This window comes from Triticum urartu, chromosome 2, assembly GCF_003073215.2.
Source record: "Triticum urartu cultivar G1812 chromosome 2, Tu2.1, whole genome shotgun sequence".
NCBI classification, from domain to species: Eukaryota; Viridiplantae; Streptophyta; class Magnoliopsida; order Poales; family Poaceae; genus Triticum; species Triticum urartu.
Genome location: NC_053023.1, coordinates 649,463,952 through 649,480,753, shown reverse-complemented (window position 1 = coordinate 649,480,753; position 16,802 = coordinate 649,463,952). Strand labels below are relative to the sequence as shown.

Sequence of the window (16,802 nt, the reverse complement as noted above, 5' to 3'; positions counted from 1 at the left end):
CAAACTAAAACTAAAGTATGGTCCCCGCAATTGTAAGTAGCCAGAACAAGAAACCAAGAGATGGGAGAACTAAAAGCAAACTATAGTTTTAGCATTGCATGCAACAACAACCGGAGACCATGGAATTTTTACCCTTCTTTCTATCGGGCAACTGCACCATCTTTGTTCTTCATCAGCACCGCCGGGCGCCGGCTACCAACACATGATGGACCGAGAGTTGAGACAGGAGTCAAGACTCGCGGCATGCTTCGGGTTTTAGGGGCTTAGCTTCATGGAGATGATGGCTTGTAAGTGGCAGCTTGAGCGGAGAAAAGCATATCAACCATGCACGGGATATCCCATGCATGATGCAGCCCTTGATCTAGTTGGAGATTTAATTACATGCATATGCGTCCCCACTTCCTCCATCAATGCTGGCAGCTTTTTCCGTAGCTAGCTTTGTGCGGTCTATTCCATGTTCTACCCACCCATGTTTTTCCCATCTTATTTTCAAGTTTGAATTCATTTTATCTTTTGAACCGAGAGTCTAGTTTATAAATGTTTCGAATATTTGTGTAAAACTTTATGTGACAAAGTGATGCACTCCAGAACATGAAAAACCCTACTATAACTTCATAAGAATACATGTTAAATACAAACTCATAATATTATTTTTGAAACAAATTTACCAAGTGCTACCAAGATCCCTGACATTGGGACGCAATAAATTCATATGTAACATTTCGATACATTATGCTAGACAAATGTCTATAATTTTGTGTGGTTTCATGAAGTCTCATTATGTTTTAAGATTCAAAAATCATTTTTCTTGAAATATATTCAACAATGGTCTCATTAAGTAGCTCTTGTCGCCAAGAACCCAAATATGCAAAGATATCAAAAATCGTACTTTTGACCAAAAAAATATATGAACATGAAAATCAAATGAAAAAGAATGGAGTGGTTGAGTGAAAAGAGAGAAGTGGAACGGGATATACTGTGTATAGTAGTACACAACAACAGTGTATGTATCAGAAAGATGCATGCACGAGATATCCCATGCACAGTAGAAAATCCGTTCTCAGCTTCAGCGGTGCTGTTAGGCCTACAATTTTCCGCAACTTGATGCATACACGGCAGTCTCTGGACCTTGAGGCAAATTTGATAAATTTGACCTGTGAACGAAATCAAATCACAGAATGAACTGCTCGTGAAACTATTTCACGCGGCTGACTTTTTTGTGTGACACCCGACACGATGGCGTCACACTACATTGTGCAACGCCTCACAAATAGGCGCTACACGCCTGGCCAACGTTGCACCCCAAACTGCCTAAAAATTGCCAAGTCATTGTGCAGAGCCTACGAGCTAGACGCTACACTGTAAAGTGTGGCGCCTAGCTCTCAGGTGCTGCACTAGTGGTTGCACTACAAAATGAAGCAACCACTAGTGCAACGCCTAGAAGCTAGGCGCTACACTGTATAGTGTGGCACCTAGCTCTCAGGCGCTGCACACTGACTTAGTAATTTTTGGATCACATGGGTGCGACGCTGGCCAGGCATGTAGCGCCTATCTGCGAGGCGTTGCACAGTGTAGTGTGACGCCTTCTTGTTGGGCGTCACACAAAAAGGTCAGCCGCATGAAATAGTTTTACGGACAGTTCATTCTGTGATTTGATTTTGTTCATAGGTCAAATTTGTCAATTTTGCCGAACCTGGACATGGATGTTGGCTGGCTCAGGAGCTAAAGTAAAGTCGGACATTGTTGGAATTTCGGCACGCGCATTGCATCACACGGTGGAGGATGGAGTCGCAGCTGATGTCGGGCTCGCCATGGACCGCTGCTTCACGCTTGCGTAGCTGCTAGTTAGACCGTCCCCTCCAGCTGGACCCTTGCTGCCGGTGCCGGTTGGGCTAGGCTTTCCACGTACTCTTGCGCGAGAGCATGAGGAGGACGAAGCGTGGCGCGAGCGGGCGACGGGCGTCGGCCGCGACATTGACGGCAAACGCGGACCGCTTGGATCTGGCTCTCGGAAGCGGCAACGACACGCGTGTCAATTCGGCCGTTGGGGGTTGAGCTGACCTGGATCAGGGGCTCAGGGCTATCCTCGTGGGTCTGTTTTTTCTTTTTTCTTTTAATAACACAGTCGAGACGAAAACGTTCATATGTACGCGTATACATTCATCTCTATGAACGTACACACACTTTTTTTATAAACATCTTCGAGAGACTGAGCCGGCATGTCATATTCAGATTTACAAAATCATCGTAGGCATCTCATTATCGACGGAAACGTCTCCTCCCACTGAAATCACATCGTTGAAAATCCTGAAATAAATCCAGGACTTTAATCCTGATTGGCTAGGGTTATCACTATCCCTCTAACTATCCAACCACAAATTGGTTCATTATCATCGTGGGTTTATTGAACCGTGCTAGAGGTCTGCAGGATGTTTGCGAAAGTTCGAACGTTCGCCTGTCCAGAAAAAAAACTGCAACATACCAACTAGTTCACATGTGCATATGTGTGCCTCGCGTGCATGGCAGTGTATGTATGCCATGACGGAAACCGATGTGCATGCCTGTGTGCATGGTGGAAGGCTGCATGGCGTATGATGTACTTTCTCCGTTTCTAAATATTTATCTTTTTAAAGATTTCAATAAATAACTATATATGAAGTAAAATAAGTGAATTTAAACTTTAAAATATGTCTATATACATCTATATACATCTATATATGATAGTTCATTTGAAATTTTTAAAAAGGTAAATATTTAGAAACGGAGGAAGTATATGCTTGTGTGCATGGCCTCGATGGGGGAAGCCAAATTTGACGGAAGCGCTGCTGCTGCATGGCGGAAGCTGCGTGGTGATGGCGGAAGCCGAACAATTTTTCAAAAGTAAACAGTTGCGGACATTTGAATTATATAGGGTTTGAAGACCGGCTCCCGTATCCATGTCTGGACACCAGTTTAAAATGGTCTGCAGACAAATATCAATGTCCATTTTCAGAAGAAGTTCGTGTTAGAGATGCCTTTAGAGCATCTTCAGCCGCGCCCTCAACAGGCCCCCCAGGCCACTTTTTCGGCGTCGGCGTCGAAAAAAGGGCCCAATCGCGCCCCCAGGACGCCGAAAATCGTCGGTTCGGACCTTTTTTCCGCCAGGCGGTCATAGGCCGAACCCGGCGCGCTGGGGAGCAGTTGGAGGCTCCGGCGTTAGGGAAAAGCACGCCTGGCCCACACCGACAGGGGAAAAGTCAAGGTTTTCTTCTCCCGACTCGCCTCGCACCCTCCGCGCCCTCGGTCACCACTAGCTATATCCCGGCGACGGCCGCCGCCCTACTCCGCTAGATAGCCATTCCCCGCCGGAAAATAGCAGCGCTTCGCCGCGGCAGCTCCTCCCACAGCAGCTGGGCGTTTCCGGCCGCCGTTTCCGGCCGCGGAGGCGCGGTTTAGCGGCGGGGACACGCCCACCGAGCGCAAGGGGTTCGGTGTTTTTCCTGTCTCGGCGATAGACTCGGGTGACGAGGAAGAGCTCGCCGCGCTGCTGGAGGAGGAAGCCGCGGCCGACGTCCAGGAAGAAGAGCATCTCATGGTGCTCGCTGCCTTCGCCTAGCTGCTGGCGAGCCATGAAAAGCCGCGGCGAGGTGGCTCGGCGCCGGGGCGGTTGAAAGCAAAGAACCGGCTTCGTCTTGAAGGTTACTGCATGCTCTACTCCGACTACTTCGTCGATGCTCCACTTCACGGCGAGAAAATATTTCGGCGCCGTTATCGGATGAGCCGAAAGCTCTTCCTCAGGATTGTGAATTCCCTCCGGGAGTTCGACAACTACTTCAAGTGCAAGATGGATTGCACTGGCGCTCTTGGATTCACCTCCATCCAGAAGTGCACGACAGCGATGAGGATGCTTGCATATGGAGCTCCCGGTGATTCACTCGACGACTATGGGCGCATGGCCGAGTCCACCAGCATAGAGTGTTTCTACAAGTTCTGTCGGGCAGTGGTGGCAGTGTTTGGGCCACAATACTTGAGAACACCCAATTCGGAAGACACTGCTCGGATTCTAGCCCAGAATGCAGCAAGAGGATTTCCTGGGATGCTTGGAAGCATCGACTGCATGCATTGAAAATGGAAGAATTGCCCATTTGGTTGGCAGGGGATGTACAAAGACGCCAAAGGCGGTTGCAGTGTGGTGCTTGAGGCGGTAGCCACACAGGACCTCTGGATTTGGCACTCCTTCTTTGGTATGCCAGGAACTCACAATGACATCAACGTGTTGCAGTGCTCTCCTGTTTTTGCCAAGCTCATTGAGGGTCATTCTCCTCCGGTGAACTTCGAGGTCAATGGGCACCAATACAACAAGGGGTACTACCTAGCAGATGGCATCTATCCGAGATGGTCGACATTTGTGAAGACGATTTCAAACCCTGCGGCAGGAGGCAAGAACGCATGGTTTGCGAAGTTCAGGAGGCTTGCAGGAAGGATGTCGAGCGGGCATTTGATGTGCTCCAATCTCGATTCGCTGTTATTCGGTACCCCGCTCAGACCTGGTCCAAAGATCAAATGTGGGAGATTATGACTTGCTGTGTCATCTTGCACAACATGATCATCGAGAGCGAGCAAGAAGACCCAGTGTTTGACACTGAACCATACTACAGGCAGGGTCCTCTAGCCGAAGTTGATTACCATCTACCGGCGAATTGGACTGCCTATCTCAGTATGTGTCAGGAGATCCGAGACCCACAGGTGCATCATCAACTGCAGAAAGATCTGATTGAGCACCTATGGAGGCTCAAGGGGGACGCCGTGTGATGAAATACGAGTTTTTATTTGTTGAACTATATAATTTGTATTGAACTATTTGTTGTTGTACTATTTTGTTGAAGTATTTGATTTTTCTGTGATGAAATATGTGATAAGAAATAATTGTGTTGATAATTGAACGCCGAGACACGGCGAAACCACGCCGAATATGGGCCTATTCTCGCCCATATGGGTCCTTTATTCGTTAAAATTGGGCTGCAAAGTGGGCCAATTTCGGCGCCTGGGGGCGACGACTGGGCGCAAAACCGCTCCAGCGCCGATTATATCGCCGGCTCGCCCCCAGGTGGCGATTTTTATGCGTCCTGGGAGGCCAACGACTGGAGATGCTCTTAGCTGATGGACGCTGGGAATACTAAAGACCCTTCAGTATAAGAATGAAACTATTGTATATATACACTCCTTTTTGTGTATGGAAAAGAGAGAGAGAGAGACACGTAACGATTCATGGCAAGCTCTGGTATGTATGGACAGCAGCCAATAGGTAGCCTTTCTGCGTGTCATAATAAATTTTTGGTAAAGTGTGAGCGGAATGGTCGATGCTCTTGTCATGTCATGGATGTATGCGCACCCCTGCTCTACATTGACACGACTCCGGAAATATCTTGCCGTGTAGCTAGTCAAAAATATCAACTGCCTATATGTTTGAGTTTGACGACGAAAATACCCACAAATTGCACATGCAGTAAACATCTCAGCGCAGCAAATTTGAATAGGATGTGGGTGCAAAATCGCTGGTACTACTCTACTACGTGCAGCAACATGAAGCCCTTCCACGGACAGTGACGAGATCGAGTACGACCCCGATGCCTCAGAAGTGGGTCCCGCCTCCCGCGTACATGCATAGGCCTTGCCGTCGGATCTCCTTCTCTCTCAGCTGGCCTATAAGTACTTTTGTCCTCAGGCAAATCAAACATACCCGCAAACAAACTTGCCACTGGCACCCACCCAGTAGCACTTCTCTACCGTGCCGCCATCTCTCTCTCTCTTTCTCACGATTCTCATCGACTGAAAGGCGAACCGTAATAAGCATAAGCACCATGGAGTTCGCCGGAGAAGTCGACGACTTCGCTCTCGACCTCATCCGCGAGCACCTCCTCGGCGCCGACGGCGGTGTCCTGGCGACGGCTAACCATGATCAGGGCCCCTTTTGCGACGACGTCACCTTCCCCGTGCTGCCACCTTCCGCGGCCGAACCGGAAGCGTACCTGCAGCAGCCCATGTTCTTCCCGCAGCAGGGGCAGCGGCAGGAGCAGATGCTGGGTTACATGGACCTGACGCACCAGTACGTGAACTCATATCCGGCTGCCCCGGTGGTGTTCCGGGCGCCAGAGCCGGTGATGATACAGTTCGGGGGCGAGCCTTCTCCTGTGAGGGCGCTGTCGTCCACGCTGACCATCTCGGTGCCGCCCCAGGGCACGTTCCGGTGGGCGGGGACGGCTGCCGCCGCAGCGCCAGCGCCGGCGCCGGTCGAGGACCTCCGCAAGTACCGCGGCGTCCGGCAGCGGCCATGGGGCAAGTACGCGGCTGAGATCCGCGACCCAAAACGCCGGGGCTCCCGCGTGTGGCTCGGCACCTACGACACCTCCGTGGAGGCCGCGCGTGCCTACGACCGCGCCGCCTTCGGGATGCGCGGCGCCAAGGCCATTCTTAACTTTCCGAACGAGGTCGGCACCCGCGGCGCCGAGCTGTGGGCGCCGCCGCCTTCCGGTCCGGCGTCCCAGACAGCAGGCGCGACGAACAAACGTAAGAGATCACAGGACGAGGACGCTGACGTCGAGGTGACCGGAGTGGTAATAAACAAGGCCGTGAAGGCCGAGGCGCCGTCGCCGTCGTCGGCCCGGGTGTCGTGGGACACGCCCTCGTCCGTGTCGCGGGGGACAGCGTCTTCGACGGTGACGTCGGTGGCCACGACGTCGGAGGGAGGGTTTCCTCGCACGCCGTCGAGCTCGGGCTTGGAGTACTGGGAGGCGCTGATGGGAGGCATGCCGTTGCTGTCGCCCCTGTCGCCACACCCGGCCTTGGGTTTCCCGCAGCTTAGTGTTAGTTAATTGAAGGATGGTTCATTAAGCGATAGAATGTTTCCTGTGTTTGTCAGAAAAACAGAGTAGGCACCCACACACAACACTTGTTGAACACTAGATTTATAATTGAACAAAGTTATTATAATTGAACGTTCCAGCAGAATTCTACCAACATTGTTGGGAGATTGTTAAAAATGATATTATGAGGCTTTTTGAGGCCATGTATGAGGGAACACTTGATGTTCAAAGATTAAATTACGGGATCATTACTTTGATTCCTAAGATCAATGGTGCGAACAAAATTCAACAGTTTAGGCCTATTTGCTTGCTTAGATGCCCATATAAGTTGATCACAAAGGTGTTGGATAACAGAGCAGCCCCCTATGCTGACATCTTGTTTAGCAAGCACCAAAACGCCTTTATTAAACACAGAAATATCATGGATGGGGTGCTTACTTTACATGAAATTCTACATCATACTCATATAAAGAAGAAAGTTGGCATCATTATTAAACTTGATTTCGAGAAAGCTTACGACAAGGTTAACTGGGATTTTTTGCTTAAATGCCTTGAGATTAGAGGCTTTGGTGAAACTTGGTGCGGGTGGATGAAGAAGATCCTCCACAATGGTACGGTTAGTGTGAAACTAAATAATACCTCGGGACCTTATTTTCAGAGCCACAAAGGGGTGCGGCAAGGAGATCCCGTGTCCCCTTTCTTGTTTAATATTGCTGCTGAGTGCTTGTGTAAGATGGTTCTACAAGCACAAGCAAACGGGCTGATTGATGGGTTGGCCTCGGATTTGGTAGATAAGGGAGTGGCCATTCTGCAATATGCAGACGACACAATACTGTGCATTGATCACAACCCTGAAAAAGCATCAACATGAAACTGTTGATGTATATGTTCGAACTTATGTTAGGGTTGAAAATTAACTTTCAGAAAAGCGAGATTCTTAGTGTGGGAGGGGATGAGAACATTTTGAAAGAATATGCTGATATCTTTGGCTGCCAGATTGGGCATTTCCCAATGAAATACCTTGGTGTTCCTATTAGCTATTCAACCCTGAAAGGCGTAGACTGGGAATACCTAGAGGCAAAATTTGTCAAGAGGTGCGAATCTAGATTGGGAAGTAATGCCTCCTCGGGGGGAAGGCTGACTTTATTACATGCTAATATCTCCAGCATTGCTTACTATTATATGTCTATGTTCCTTTTGTCTAAAACCATCATAAAGAGGTTGGATAAGCACAGAAGGAAGTTTTTCTGGCAGGTGACTAAAAATAGAAAAAGATATTACCTGGTCAGATGGTCTAGGATCTGTAGATCCAAGGAAAAAGGGGGTTTGGGTGTGAAAGACCTCCACAAACAAAATACATGCCTGTTGGTGAAATGGTGGTGGAAACTTGAGATGAAACAAGGGCTTTGGCAAGATATTATTAGAGCTAAATATTTGGGTAGAGATACGGTAGCCTCAGTTAAGGGGAGAATCAATGACTCCCCATGCTGGAAGGCCATTATGAAGGTGAAAGATCTATATATGGCTGGGAGGAAAGTTGTCGTGCATTCTGGCAACATAGCCAGACTATGGACTGATCCAGTTGGCGACCAAGCTCCATTTGCTGAACAATTTCCTCAGCTCTTTGCCATTTGCAATAATACTGATTGTGTCATGAAGGATTGTTTGGATGCTAACCCTGTCACCTTCTTCCGAAGGAGATTGACCTCTGAACTTAACGAGCAATGGAAGAAAATGGTGTTGACGGTTAGGGAAACCTGTGTATCTATGGAAAATGATAGTATCAAATGGGGACTGGGTCCAAAGCCCTACTATACCACTAAAGCCTTATATACCTACCTAGAAAGAAACATTGCTGGTTGTGATTACCGCTGGATATGGAAAGCACATATTCCTTTGAAAATTCAAATTTTCATGTGGCAGCTATCGCAAGATGCGGTGCTGACCAGAGATGTGATGAAACGTCGAGGATGGAAGGGGGAACCCAAATGCTCTTTTTGTGGGGAGAGGGAAACCTCCCAGCATCTCTTTTTTACCTGCCCCGTTGCCAGAGTTACCTGGAGAGTGGTTGGGTGTATGTTTGGCACAGACCTGTTCCCTAACAACTTGTGGCAGGCTTTTGTTTGGTGTTATACTTTTTTCCCGGATGGCGATGTCTTTTATACAGTGGGCATTGCAGCTCTATGTTGGGCTATTTGGACCTGCCGCAATCGATCTACTTTTGAGCACATCCCTCTCAAAACCTCATTTGAATGCATTTTTTCTGCATGTGCACTTCTTTGTTACTGGGCAGGACTGATGAAGCAGGAGGATGTGGCGAATCTGAGGGCTGGAGGTGCTCTACTGAAGAACAATGCGTCTCGCATGATGAGGATTTGCGCAACGGCACATCAGGATGGAGGAGTGCACTGAGAGAGAGACCGAGAAGAAGGAAGATGATCTGCTGCGACTTCTGCTTTATCGCTTTTGATTCGAGATACCTCATGTGTGAGGTTGCTGTGGAGCATGTTGCTCTGATCTGAGTAGTGGCCTTTTGTTAAAAATTGTGAGTTAGATGTTAGGGTCCTGGACTTAAGGTGTCGTTGGGTTTTCGCCCCATGGTGAGTAATCTCGATGGCGAGTGCTCATGGTGGGTTTCCCGGCGATGCTTGAACCCGCTTTCCTCTTTCCCGTCCTATTTGCTGAACTTGGTTGTATTTCCGTTATGTTCAAGTAACGGAAAGGGGATTCGCCCGGTTCAAAAAAATTGAACAAAGTTATTACATGCGTCTTGCTATCCATGGAAATGTTGTCAAGCTAGTGTTTGATCTATTACATCAGTGCAACAACCACCGTGATAAGGGTTTGATGTTCATCGGTTCAAATTGGACAGTCGGCCTTTTCTTTTCGATCGATGTTCCGCAAACAAGATTCTCTTTATTTTTCAGTAATGCTATCAGGTTGATGTTCGTTGGGGAGGGAATGACAATCGAACGTTGTTTGCTGGCAGTTTTAGTTGTGACATGAGATCAAACAATGGCAGTTTCTGCTTGTTATTTTTTGAAAAGGGGGATTCCTCGGCCTCTGCATCAGAACGATGCATATGGCCATCCTATTAAATCAAAAATATAAGTTCCAACAAGGTCTTAAAGTCTCCAACTAAAAAGCGAACAAAGCTCACACAGAGCCAAAATAGGCTAGAAACACAAACTAGCCAAACAAAAGACGCCACATCCGGCTGGCACAAAAAGAGATAGGTAAACTAATTGCCTATCCTATTACATGATCGCCATCCAAACCGGTTGAAGATATCCCGAGTTACCATCTCTCAACGGATAGATCTAGTAACCAAACGCTCCCTGGCCTTCGTCGGAGTGAGTAGCGACCACGAACGGATCAACGTCGTGGCTCTGAAAATAACCTGCAAAAAATGAATGTGTGTTATCCTATTAAAAACCAAGTCATTTCTGCAATTCCAGAGCGCCCACACGAAGGCACAGACTCCTACATGAATATGTTTTGCTAACTCGGGCTGTACCCCGTTAAGCCACGTTCCAAATAACGTGTTGACGGAACTCGGTGGAGTAATATTAAAAGCAATATGGATCGTCCTCCATAAAACTTTAGCTAGCGGGCAATCAAGAAAGAGGCGTTTGATCGTCTCATCCCGATCACAGAAACTAAACCCAGTAGGTCCTGTCCAATTACGCTTTGTTAAGTTGTCCTTGGTTAAAATAACTTGTTTATGGATAAACCACATAAACACTTTGATTTTTAAAGGTACTTTGACAGCCCAAACATGTTTGGAACTAGGGATCGAGCTTGAATTGAAAACATCAACATGCATTGATTTAACAGTAAAAACTCCAGACCTAGTGAGCTTCCAGCGTAATTCATCTGGTTGTTGGGAAAGCTGAATGTCCATTAATCTCCTTACTAGATGTAACCATTCTTCCCAACGATTATCCACTAATGCCCTTCTGAACTAAATATTAAGGGGGATCGATTGTAATACCGTTGCAACAAAAATCTCACGTCTTTGAACTATACGATACAAAGACGAGTATTGGATGGCTAAAGGTGCCTCTCCAAGCCAAGTATCCTCCCAGAATCTCGTACTGGCACCGTCACCAACAATAAACTTTGTCCTATTAAACAAGGAAAGCTTTACTTTCATAATCCCTTTCTAGAAGGGTGAATCAGTCGGTCTTACTGTCACCTGAGACAAAGTTTTGGTTTGAAGATACTTGTTACGGAGGATTTGTGCCCAAGTGGTGTCAGTCCCACTTGATAACTTCCACAACCACTTGCTGAGAAGACATCTGTTCTTAACTTCAAGATTCTCAATACCAAGACCCCCTTGGTCTTTCGGTCTACAGATGATATCCCATTTGGCTAACCGGTATTTTCTTTTTAGCTCATACCTTGCCAAAAGAAACATGATCTATAGAAGTCCAGTCTTTTCCTAACTCCAACTGGGACTTCGAAGAAAGACAACAGAAACATAGGCATACTGGTGAGAACCGAATTAATCAGAATTAATCGGCCTCCGTATGACATGAGCTTGCCTTTCCAGCAACTCATCTTCTTTTCAAAACGATCTTCGATACACTTCCACTCTCTGTTTGTCAGCTTACGATGGTGGATTGGTATTCCTAAGTAAGTGAAAGGTAAAGCCCCCAAATCGCACCCAAACAATTGCCTATAAGCCTCTTGTTCATCATTGGCCCTACCAAAGCAGAACAATTCGCTTTTGTGAAAGTTAATTTTTAACCCGGTCAATTGTTCAAATAAGCATAACACCAGCTTCATATTTCTCGCTTTTGCCAAGTCATGCTCCATAAAGATGATTGTATCATCAACGTACTGGAGGATGGACACACCACCATCAACGAGATGGGGTACCAGGCCACCCACTTGACCAGCCTCCTTCGCCCTTCCTATCAGAATTGCCAACATATCCACTACAATGTTGAACAATATAGGGGACATCGGATCCCCTTGCCGCAGGCCCTTTTGTGTCTGGAAATAATGACCGATCTCGTCATTCACTTTGATTCCAACACTCCCTTTTTGCGTATATGATTCCACCCGGCGTCACCAGATTTCATCAAAGCCTTTCATACGCAACGCCTGTTGTAGGAATGGCCATTTTACTTTATCGTACGCTTTCTCGAAATCCACCTTAAAGATGACTCCATCCAATTTTTTCGAGTGGATTTCATGGAGCGTTTCATGCAGGACCACCACCCCTTCTAGGATGTTTCTGTCTGGCATGAACGCAGTTTGGGAATGCTGCACCACAGAATGCGCAATCTGCGTGAGCCGATTAGTCCCAACCTTGGTGAAAAATTTGAAACTAACATTGAGAAGGCAGATTGGCCAAAACTGCTCGATTCTCACAACATCCATTTTCTTAGGAAGCAATGTTATTGTTCCAAAATTTAAGTGAAATAACTGAAGCTGCCCAAAGAAAAGATCGTGGAACATTGGAATTAGATCCCCCTTAATAATGTGCCAACATCTTTTGTAAAACTCCGTCGGGAATCCATCAGGCCCGGGAGCCTTATTGTTTTTCATCTGCGCTATAGCATCAAACACCTCCTTCTCCGAGAAAGGAGCAACTAGAACATCATTATCCTGAGCAGTTAGTTGAGTGATACGTCTCCAACGTATATATAATTTTTGATTGCTCCATGCTATATTATCTACTGTTTTGGACATTATTGGGCTTTATTATCCACTTTTATATTATTTTTGGGACTAACCTATTAACCGAAGGCCCAGAATTGCTGTTTTTTGCCTGTTTTAGGGTTTCGAAGAAAAGGAATATCAAACGGAGTCCAAACGGAATGAAACCTTTGGGAATGTGATTTTCTCACCGAATACAACTCACGAGACCTGGACCCTACGTCAAGCCAACTAACAGGAGGCCACGAGGTAGGGGGCGCGCCTACCCCCCCAGGCGCGCCCTCCACCCTCGTGGGCCCCCTGTTGCTCCACCGACGTACTTCTTCCTCCTATATATATATCCACGTACCCCCAAACGATCAGAACATGAGCCAAAACCCTAACTCCACCGCCGTAACTTTCTGTATCCACGAGATCCCATCTTGGGGCCTGTTTCGGAGCTCCGCCGGATGGGGCATCGATCACGGAGGGCTTCTACATCAACACCATAGCCTCTCCAATGAAGTGTGAGTAGTTTACTTCAGACCTACGGGGCCATAGTTAGTTGCTAGATGGCTTCTTCTCTCTTTTTGGATCTCAATACAATGTTCTCCCCCTCTCTTGTGGAGATCTATTCAATATAATCTTCTTTTTGCGGTGTGTTTGTTGAGACCGATGAATTGTGGGTTTATGATCCAGTCTATCTATGAATAATATTTGAATCTTCTCTGAATTATTTTATGTATGATTGGTTATCTTTGCAAGTCTCTTCGAATTATCAGTTTGGTTTGGCCTACTATATTGATATTTTTTACAATGGGAGAAGTGCTTAGCTTTGGATTCAATCTTGCGGTGTCCTTTCCCGGTGACAGTAAGGGCAGCAAGGCACGTATTTGTATTGTTGCCATCGAGGATAACAAGATGGGGTTTTCTTCATATTGCATGAGTCTATCCCTCTACATCATGTCATCTTGTTTAAGGCGTTACTCTGTTTTTAACTTAATACTCTAGATGCATGCTGGATAGCGGTCGATGAGTGGAGTAATAGTAGTAGATGCAGGCAGGAGTCGGTCTACTTGTCTCGGACGTGATGCCTATATACATGATCATACCTAGATAATCTCATAACTATGCTCAATTCTGTCAATTGCTCAACAGTAATTTGTTCACCCACCGTAGAATACTTATGCTCTCGAGAGAAGCCACTAGTGAAACCTATGGCCCCGGGTCTATCTTTATCATATCAATCTCCTACTACCTAGTTATTTACTTTGCTATTTACTTTCCCATTATTTTACATTGCATCTTTATCATAAAAATACCAAAAATCTTATCTTATCATATCTATCAGATCTCACTCTCGTAAGTGGCCCTATAGGGATTGACAACCCCTATTTGCGTTGGTTGCGAGGATTTATTGTTTTGTGCAGGTACGAGGGACTCGCGCGTAGCCTCCTACTGGATTGATACATTGGTTCTCAAAAACTGAGGGAAATACTTACGCTACTTTGCTGCATCATCCCTTCCTCTTCGGGGAAAACCAACGCAATGCTAAAAGAGGTAGCATTGAGGCACATACTCAATCCTGGACTCATCGAGGGATACACAACTATCCTCCGGAGGTCCAAATAACTGCTTGTAACATTCGGTGATGTACATTATCAGGTTGTCCTGCCCTACAATCGTTCCTTCATCTTGCTCAAGCTGAAAGATTCTCTTCTTTCTGTGCTTGCCATTAGCAATCAAGTGAAAGAATTGAGTGTTTGCGTCCCCCTGGACCACTCTGCGAACCTTATCCCGCAACACCCACTTCAATTCTTCTTCGCAGAGAAGTTCTTTCAACCTCATCTCCGCATCTAGCTTAATCTGTAGCTCTGCAGATTGCAAAATCGTGGATTCGGCTTTTATATCTAGGGACTGAATCAGAGAAAGGAGTCTTTCCTTTTCAACTTTATAAACACCACTAAGGTGTTTAGCCCATCCCCATAGGAAACTTCTCAAATGCCTAATCTTGTTCTGCCAATGCTGGACAGAGGTCGTACCTCCTACATCTTTAGCCCATTCCCTGGCAACTTGATCCAAGAAACCTTCTCGTTCAAACCATGCAAGTTCGAACGAAAAGGTGTTTTTGTTTCCCACGTGGTTTGGCTCACCTGAGTCCACGAATAAAGGTGTGTGATCCGATATTCCCCGCGAGAGAGCCTGGACCGTGACGAGAGGAAACTTCTGTTCCCACTCAACACTCGCTAGAACTCGATCCAGCTTCTCATACGTCGGGTTTGGCAAAGCGTTAGCCCAGGTAAACTTTCTACCAGAAAGCTCTATCTCTCTCAGATCCAAGCTTTCAATAATGGTATTGAACATAAACGACCATCTGCCGTCAAAATTATCATTATTCTTTTCCTCTCTCCTCCTTATGATGTTGAAGTCCCCTCCAACCAAAATTGGAGCTGCTCGGATCCGCAGATTCGAACCAGGTCCGCCAAAAACTCTGGTTTAAGCTCGGGTTGTGCGGCACCATACACCGCCACCAAAGGCTAGTTAAACCCATCAGCTTTGGACCTGACCCGAAATTTAACCGCGAAGTCACCCATTACCACACTTCGGGCTTCCAGTGAATTGCATCTCACTCCAAGCAAGATCCCACCCGATCTTCCTCTCAAAGGAAGGCAATGCCAATCAAAATCGACACCACCCGATAAAGTGTTGAGAAACTGGGGCGTAAAATTATGCCTACCAGTTTCAGACAGAGCAATGAAATCTAATCGATGCTCAAGAGACGCCTCAACAAGAAACCTTCTTTTAGCCAAGTCCTTCAGACCTCTGCTATTCCCAAAGATTCCTTTCATAAGTCATTGTGAATTTTTTTGGCCTTTCGAATCCTAGCACTCCTACGAACCGCGAAAGCAGGATAAACCTTCCGCTTCCACTTGCGCTTAGGTTTACTATGGTCCTCCTCCCGGTCCTCATAACCGGGGTCAGTTGGTCTTGCTACTGCATCCTCTAGAACTATATCCTCTTCCACAGATTCAAGAGTGGATGGTGCAAGATCCGCAAAAAAATTATCTAGCACTCTTACCCCTAACGCATCAATCTCCGCATCATTCATAGGTTTTACTGCTGCTAAGTTTCAAATTGTTTCTACAGCGCGTTCCGTTTCCAAATCTACAAGATCATTAACCGAGTTAGAAATTTCACTATTAGTACTCCCTAGAGAAACTCTTAATTGGTTGGCATTATTAATAATTTCATCTTTAGAAAAATGCAATATAGAATTAGACATGTTGTCTGACATACCAGTGGTGACCTCAATGTCACGAAGCTTGGTCGCCCTCATAGCGCACCTCTGCTGCATGTCGTCAACCTCAGGGTGGTCCTGGAGACGAGAGCTCATCCGTCGCCCCGCAGAAACCGGGTCGGGGATCCCACCAAAGGCAATGACCTCCTCCCGGGTAGAACCTCGCGCTGAAGAATCAGCCAAGGATACCGGAGGAGGCGGCGGATGGCACCCAAGCCCCACGGACGGGAAACTGGGGGAGGGAGGCGCGGGCGCCGCCTGCCCGAGCACTCCCCCACCCCAACCCTCTGGCCGGAGGGCGTCGCTGTTTGACACGTCCATTTTACATCATGCTTTTATATCGATATTTATCGCATTATGGACTGTTATTTCACTTTATGTCACAATACTTATGGCTATTCTCTCTTACTTTACAAGGTTTACACAAGGAAGGAGAATGCCGGCAGCTGGAATTCTGGTCTGGAAAAGGAGCAAATATTAGAGACCTATTCTGCGCAACTCCAAAAGTCCTGAAACTCCACAGAACTTCTTAAAAGAAATAAAGAAAAATCCACGCCAAAGATGAATGCCAGGGGGCCCACACCCTGCTCACGAGGGTGGGGGGGGGGGGCGCCCCCCTAGGGCGCGCCCCCTATCTCGTGGGCCCCTGGTGGCTCTCCGATGCCCATATTCTCCTATATGAGGTCTTTCGATGAGAAAAAAAATAAGAAGGAACTTTTCAGGATGAGACTCCGCCGCACGAGGCGGAACCTTGGCGGATCCAATCTAGAGCTCCGGCAGAGCTGTTCTGCCGGGGAAACTTCCCTCCTGGAGGGGGAAATCATCACCATAGTCATCACCAACGCTCCTCTCATCGGGAGAGGGCAATCTCCATCAACATCTTCACCAGCACCATCTCATCTCCAAACCCTAGTTCATCTCTTGTATCCAATTCTTGTCTCAAAGACCGGGATTGGTGCTAGTAGGTTGCTAGTAGTGTTGATTACTCCTTGTAGTTGATGCTAGTTGGTTTA

General features: G+C 46.9%; 1 protein-coding gene across 1 annotated transcript; it reads left to right on the top strand.

Annotated features, from left to right (window-relative positions):
- Positions 1-5,753: 5,753 nt before the first annotated feature.
- Positions 5,754-6,899, top strand: LOC125533884 (ethylene-responsive transcription factor 6-like). Its single transcript, XM_048697213.1, has one exon. The coding sequence runs from the start codon at positions 5,841-5,843 to the stop codon at positions 6,849-6,851; it is 1,011 nt and encodes a 336-aa protein (XP_048553170.1). The 5' UTR covers positions 5,754-5,840; the 3' UTR covers positions 6,852-6,899.
- The last annotated feature ends 9,903 nt before the right edge of the window (positions 6,900-16,802 follow it).